A 7,500-nucleotide genomic window follows, 5' to 3' on the forward strand; every position below is an offset into this window, starting at 1 on the left:
GTGGAGACAGCAGCCAGGAACACACTTCACCGATTGACTAAAGTGAAGGAAATAACCTGGAGAGAAAGCAGGCTCAGTGAGCATCACCAGTTCTGCTCTGGCCTCTGGCTTGTGCAGAGCTGCAGTCTAGGCGCCGGAGGCTGGAGAGCGCTGGACGTCTATCGTGGAGAAGCTGCAGGTGTGAGTAGGCCACCGGCAGGTGTTCAGGGTGAAATGCTGGATTATCTTGTCAGGTAATTATATAATCACAGTTGATTAAGAACCACAAACATTTCCTACCATTTTGTCAGATTGCTCATCGCACTATTGCTCTATTTTAAGAGTTTATTCACAAACGTGCATTAAACTGTGTTTCAGTACTGTTAATAAATAATGAACATTGAGAATAAAGAAATATAATTATTTTAAAATACACATTTATTATCAGTAATACCTGTTTTAATAAACTGTTGAAGAGAGGCTTTATTAATAATGTATTTCAATAACACTGAAATAATTATTAACAATATATATAAAAAAGCACATTCATCTGACGGGGGGGTGGAGGTTGGGGAGCTTGTATTCACCCGTCCTCACCAATGTCAAGTGCAAACCTCCCCCCCTTGCATCTGTCACTAGAGGGTCTTTCAGGAATCAGTATCTTGCTCGTCCACTCCTCCATGACCACCACAGCAGCTGCTCAGGATACGGCCTGGTCCAGGATTATGGAGACCTCTAGAAGTCCTCTATGGTTGGCATCAATGGTGTTCTGATGAGCAACAGGCCAACACACACTCATAAATGCGCACTGTGAAGCTGTAGGTGGCGCTCTGCTGCAGTTCGCGGACTCTTCATCTGAAACAGTGATGATGATGATGATGATGATGAAGATGAAGAGTCTTTACTTCTGCATCTATGAACATTGGCCAATCAGACTCCTCCGCTCCTGTTCTCTGTGCTGATTGGCTGTGTTGCACCTTCAGATGAAACTCAGGTGGAGCCGCATTCCTCACACACCTGCAGAGGTCAAGCAGAGGTCAGCCTAATCACCCACAGAGTCAGTGTGTGTGTGTGTGTGTGTGTGGTGTGTGTCGTTGTTCAGGTTTTCTGCTCATTTCCTATGTCAACTGATATTTCCACACTTCCACACATAGCAGAGAGTCTCCGGTCTCCCATACACCTGTCTGTCTGATCAGATTAACCACCAGTGTGTTCGTTTAAAGCTGTGTGTGTGTGTGTGGTGTGTGTGTGGTGCTGTGTGTGTGTGTTCGGGGGGGGGGGGGGGGGGGTTATTTTCCAGCTCTGTGTTGTATTGATGATATAAAACACTGATGATCAGGATTCTGCGCACTTCACGCCTCGTGTGTGTTCTGTTTCTTGGAAATGTTAAGTGTTTGGGGTGTGCAGTTGCATGCACTATTGTACAGTGGTGTGTGTGTGTGTGTGTGTGTGTCATGCATAAACTTCAGCACGTATATGTTATCATACCACACCACACACACACCACACACCACACACACACGCACACACACAGATACTGCTCAGATTCAGTCTTCATTCATTCTTCTGTGGTGAAATAAACTCATCGTGAGATCAGAGACCGAGGCTCCGCCCACCACCATGACGCGCCTGTTTTCATAACATCACACCACTGCTGGAGCCCCGCCCCCGGCCGCTACATACAGCCGGAGCCCCGCCCCCCGCGGCTTCATTTCAAATGCGCGGCTTCTGTCCAGAGAGGAGAATCTCCGCCACCAGCTCGCAGAATCCGGTCCGGTACAGAACAGCATCTCTATCCGCCCTCAGAGCTCTACGGGACGTGATGGAGCCCCGGGTCGCGCTCGGCTCGTCTGCTCGGTTCTGCTGCTCTTCTGGGTCTCCCGGAACCGGTGAGTTTCACTGATCTGAGAACCGCTCCTCCGTTCATCTCCGGGTTCCGGTGTTTGAGCGGTTATGTCTCGGTTGTTCTGTGATTGAGCTGCGGGCTAGATTCGGTCTCTCGTACGGTAAATATAGCTGTTCATTTTATCCGCTGTCGGTTCGGCTCAATAATAAAACTCGTCCTCCGATTGGCTGCGGTGGAGGCCAGCACGCGCGCTTTGATCGCTGATTGGTTGACGGCGCTAATCAGGAAGTTGAACCTCCGCTTATGATTGGTCAGTTTGCACAAGGATGAGAGTGAAAACTAGAGTTGCTCAGTCCTGTCATAACCACAATAAACACGCGGCACGGGCGGGTCTCCGGTGTCCGGTCAGCATCAGCCGGTCTGCAGATCAGCATCAGCGGCTCAGGTCAGTCTGTTCTGGGCGGGGTCTGTTGTGGAACGGCGGCGCTAACAGGAAGCGGTTTGTCCAGTTTCTGTCAGATTCTCGTCAGACCACACCTGATGAGGCCCGCCCGACACACACACGCACACAAACCAAGTACAAAACACACCACAAGCACACGCACACACACACACACCGGTCACGTCCATCAGTGAAACAGACAATCTCAGCGCCTGCTGTTTATTTCCATAAGATTCAATAGTTCAGTGGATCTGACATCAACACGGTGACACACACACACACACACGCACACACACACACACACACACACACACTGTCAGAAGCACACAGAGTGACACTGTGTGTGTGTGTTTCATTATTGTTGTGTCTTAGGGGTCGTGTGTGTTTGTGTGTGCGCGTGTGTGCGCGCGCGTGTGTGTGTGTGTGTGTGATGTTCAGCTCTGATGTTCTCAGTCATTATTCTGGATCTTCAGGCTCCGCCTCCTTCCTCTACACTGGATCTTGATTATGCAAATGTTTCCATAGTGACCAGTGGAGCAACTGGTGGTGTGATTATAGACTCCGCCTCCGCCATTGTCTTAAAGAGACACTACACACCTGTGCGCTGTCTGTGACACTGCATGCTTATAATTAGCACACACACACACACACACTCCTGACAGTACGCACAGCCGTTGTTTCTGTCAGATGTTTACTGGTGGATGCTCATGTTCTTGTTTTAATTAAACTATGAGGTCAGCTGGAGGATAACACGCATCATAAATTAAACCGTGTGTGTGTGTGTGTGTGTGTGTGTGTCAGGTGCCGCCGTCTGCAGTGAGCAGCAGTTCAGCTGTGGGAACGGGAAGTGCATCACGAGCCAGTGGGTGTGTGACGACGCAGACGACTGTGGAGACGGGAGCGACGAGCTGCCAGAGGCCTGCAGTGAGTCTCTCACACACACACACACACGCACACACACACACACACACACACACACACATGCTAATGACTCCTCCTCTGCCTCCGCAGGACAGAAGACGTGTGTGTCGGGTCAGTTCAGCTGTGGTGACCGGCTGAATCAGTGTGTGTCCTCCAGGTGGCGCTGTGATGGGAAGTCTGACTGTGAGAACGGCGCCGACGAGCAGAACTGCGGTAAACACAGTTCAGTTTACCTGAGGGCAGGTGAGCCGTCAGGTGTGTGACTCTGCTGTGTGTGTGTGTGTGTAGCGCAGAAGAACTGCAGCGCTGAGGAGTTCCGCTGCGGCAGCGGGCCAGTGTGTGTGTCGCTCTCCCTTCGTGTGTGACGGCGACGGCGACTGCAGCGACGGCAGTGATGAGGCAGCGTGTCCCACACACACACACACCTGCGGCCCCGCGGCGTTCCAGTGCAGCAGCCCAGCGGTGTGTGTGCCGCAGCTGTGGGCCTGCGACGGGGACACCGACTGCGCAGACGGGTCAGACGAGTGGCCGCAGCACTGCGGGGGGGCGAGAGCGCGGGTCTGCCCAGAGCAGCAGATGCAGTGCCGCAGCGGCGAGTGTGTGCCCGACAGCTGGAGGTGCGACGGCGCATTCGACTGCAGCGACCGCTCCGACGAGGACAACTGCAGTGAGTACACACACACACACACACATGCGCACAAAAAGAAAGAGTGAGCAGACACTAAGTGTGTGTGTGCGTGTGTGTGTGTGTGTGTGTGTGCGTGTGTGTGTGTGTGTGTGTGTTGCAGCTGCGCACACCTGCCGGCCGGATGAGTTCCTCTGTGGAGACGGCGGCTGTGTGCCGGGGCTGCGGCAGTGTGACGGACACCCTGACTGTGGAGACCGCAGCGACGAGCTGGACTGCACCCCTGGTGAGACACACACACACACACACACACACAGGTGCATTCACCCACTCACTCACTCACTCCAGAGCCGGCCCTCCCTATAAGTGAACTAAGCAGCTGCTTAGGGCCCCGCCGCCACTAGGGGGCCCCCATAACCCGCCGGAGGTGTGAGCCGCTTCCTTGCTGAAATCATTGTTCACACATGACCTTCATTCACTGCTTTACTGCTGATATATTTATAGACTTTCACTATAAAGATGAAAAATCATAACTTTATTAAAGTAAATCGTGTCCGTGTGAAGGTCATGTGATCAACAGGAAGCTCGCAGCATCTCATTTCTCATATGCGCTGTGTGTTCTCGCCGTTCAACACCAAGGAAACCTGCACGACTGCCTGGTCAACACTAGAGCGCGAGCCTGACACACACACAGCCGTGGCCTGTGCTTCATTTCCTGCCATTACATGATTTATTGACCTGATTTATTTTGGAAATTGGACCGCGAAAAGGAAACGAAACTAACGCTGCTGCTCAGACTCAGAAAACGGAGGAGGACAATGACGAGGAGAAGAGACCTGCACAACATCAGTACGAGCATCGCTTTTACTGCTAATGATGATGTCCAGTAGCACATTCATTACAGATAGACCATCACAGATCAATAAACCTCGTCGTCTAGAGGAAATATTGGGCCTTTTCCTGGGTTTAGTCTAAAACCCACTTTACTGAAGCGTCTTTCACTCTGCACACTGGTCATGTTAGTTTCCTCACACATGTTCATAACGGTGATGTCCTGATGGAGTGTAGTATAGTTTAATATACGCTCTGGACTCTGCATCTCACATGTTAGGAACAGGGCAGGAGACTGAGGGAATGATCACGGTTGTGTTTGGGTATCCACATTAACATCTGTATCTGTTGCTTCTCTTTTTCTCTGTTTTTTAGATGAAGAATTTCATATTTACTGAATATTATTTGCTTATTGGTCTTATTATTTATGAATCAATCTGCATTAATGTTAATGGTTTGTAAAATACACTAAATAAACTCAAGCTAAAATCTTTAATCTGTTTAATAAATGAATTAAACTTGTTTTAAACACTCCAGAAGGACGTAAAGCAGGAATCACTGCTCCCTTTATTAAAGATAGTTGAAGTCTTGATTGTTGGAGCTGCTAGTTGACAGAAGCAGTGCTGTTTTACAGTGGCTAACTCATTCAGAGAGGGATTGAGCAGAGATCAGGCTTTACTCCTCTGTGAGCAGGCAATACTCCACTAGTTAGAGCAGAGCAAATGTACAGCGCCGGCCCTGACTCACTCACACATGCACACAGTACTCTCACACACTCTCCCACTCTCTCTTACACACACAGCCCCACTCACTGTCACTCACACACACCCACAGAGAGACAGACAGTGTGTGTTAAAGCTGTTGTGTGTGTGTGTGTGTATGTGTGTGTGTGTCTGCAGTGAGTGTGTGTGATGCGCCGAGCAGATTTAAGTGCAGCAGTGGTGAATGCATCAGCGCAGAGCGTGTGTGTGACGGTCAGAGAGACTGCGGAGACGCATCAGACGAGCCAATCAGAGACTGCAGTGAGTATTGCCCTCAGTGAGTGTGTGTGTGTAAGTGAGACTGTAAACACAGTGCATTGAATGTGGTGATGGAGATAATCATGTGATGTGTGTGCGTGCGTGCGTGCGTGCGCTCTGCAGACGTGAATGAGTGCCTCAGCAGTAACGGCGGCTGCTCTCACCTGTGCACTGACCTGCGGCTCGGGTTCGAGTGCTCGTGTCCTGCAGGGTTTCGTCTGGCCAATCACACACACTGTGAAGGTGAGACTCCGCCTCCACAGCCCCAGTGCATGATGGGTCGCTGCTGTGTTTGGTCTGATCAGTGTTTGTGTGTAGATGTGGACGAGTGTGTGGACGCAGACGCCTGCTCTCAGATGTGTGTGAACCTGCCGGGCAGCTATAAGTGTGTGTGTGCGGAGGGATACGAGCTGGATCACATGACCAGAGACTGCAGAGCGGCTACAGGTGAACACTGATGACCAGAGAGCATCATGGGTAACGGCTCTGAGGAGGATATGATCAAGCCTGACACCTGTGTGTGTGTGTGCGTGTGTGTGTGTGTGTGTGTGTGTGTGTGTGTGTGTGCAGGCCCTGAGGCGTTCCTGCTGTTCAGTACACGGCATGAGGTGCGTAAGCTGGCTCTGGGCAGCAGGGAGTACAGCGCTGTGCTCCGCCAGCAGAAGAACGTGGTGGCGCTGGATGTGGACGTGCAGAGAGACACACTCTACTGGACCGACCTCAGCCAGAGGAAGATCTACAGGTGAGCAGAACCCACATCACAACACTGAGACAACACTGCACACCTGAGCTGAGCTGATACACCTGAGCTGTGTGTTAGCCTCTGATAATCAGCAGCAGGTGATCACTGCGCGCACACACACACACACACACACAGAAGCTGCCCCCCCCTGCGGATCAGAACATCACTCGTGTGTTTAAGTGAAGTGATTATACTTTAGTAATGCTGATGGTGTGTGTGTGTGTGTGTGTGTGTGTATGTGTGTGTGTGTGCAGCACGACGGCTTCTGACCCCACCCAGCACCGCACTGTGATTGACAGCTGGATCTCGCGGCCGGAGGGTCTGGCGGTGGACTGGATCCACAGGAACATCTACTGGACGGACAGCGAGCAGCACAGCGTCTCCGTGGCGACAGCAGACGGCAGCAAGCACAGAACCCTGATCCACGGCCTGCAGAACCCGCGCGCCATCGTGCTGGACCCGCAGAGCAAGTGCGTGTGTGCATGCGTGTGTGTGTGCGTGTGTGCATGTGTGTGTGTGTTGACCGCTTCTCTCTGTCTGCAGCTTTATGTTCTGGTCAGACTGGGGTGTGTCAGCGCGGATCGAGCGCTGTGGGCTAAACGGTGCTGACCGCATGGCTCTCGTCACAGACAACATCGTGTGGCCGAACGGCATCGCGCTCGGTGAGTGTGTGTGTGTGTGTGTAGATTATTCAATTCAATTCAATTCCCCTTTATTTGTATAGCGCTTATACAATGTAGATTGTGTCAAAGCAGCTTCACATAAAAGGTCACAGTAAATAGGAACAGTGTAGTTCAGTTTGTAGTGTTTAAGTTCAGTTCAGTTTAGCTCAGTTCAGTGTGGTTTAATATTCACTACTGAGAGTCCAAATATTGAAGAGCAAATCCAACGATGCGCAGCTCTACAGATCCTGAACCATGCAAGCCAGTGGCGACAGCGGAGAGGGAAAAAAACTTCACTAAAGGCGGAAGTGAAGAAGTTGAGAAGATTAGAGTTGTGCTCATAGATTACAGTATCGTGTATCAGCAATAGGTAAAGGTATTGCCGGGAGCTGAGGCCCGTGATGATTTTAGAGGGGATTATTCAGCAGGTTTC

The 7,500-nt window shown here is 51.0% G+C and overlaps 1 protein-coding gene across 1 annotated transcript in view; it reads left to right on the forward strand.

Moving 5' to 3' along the window:
* The first annotated feature begins 1,696 nt into the window (after nucleotides 1-1,696).
* ldlrb (low density lipoprotein receptor b) overlaps nucleotides 1,697-7,500 on the forward strand; it is a 10,085-nt gene continuing 4,281 nt past the window's right edge. The window contains 12 exon segments of the mRNA XM_056459221.1: nucleotides 1,697-1,868; nucleotides 3,069-3,191; nucleotides 3,279-3,401; nucleotides 3,477-3,517; nucleotides 3,519-3,855; nucleotides 3,977-4,099; nucleotides 5,544-5,666; nucleotides 5,787-5,906; nucleotides 5,982-6,110; nucleotides 6,234-6,405; nucleotides 6,660-6,875; nucleotides 6,949-7,067. Coding sequence (XP_056315196.1) covers nucleotides 1,697-1,868; nucleotides 3,069-3,191; nucleotides 3,279-3,401; nucleotides 3,477-3,517; nucleotides 3,519-3,855; nucleotides 3,977-4,099; nucleotides 5,544-5,666; nucleotides 5,787-5,906; nucleotides 5,982-6,110; nucleotides 6,234-6,405; nucleotides 6,660-6,875; nucleotides 6,949-7,067 — 1,798 coding nt within the window.

The sequence above is a fragment of the Danio aesculapii genome, chromosome 6, assembly GCF_903798145.1.
Source record: "Danio aesculapii chromosome 6, fDanAes4.1, whole genome shotgun sequence".
NCBI lineage: Eukaryota > Metazoa > Chordata > Actinopteri > Cypriniformes > Danionidae > Danio > Danio aesculapii.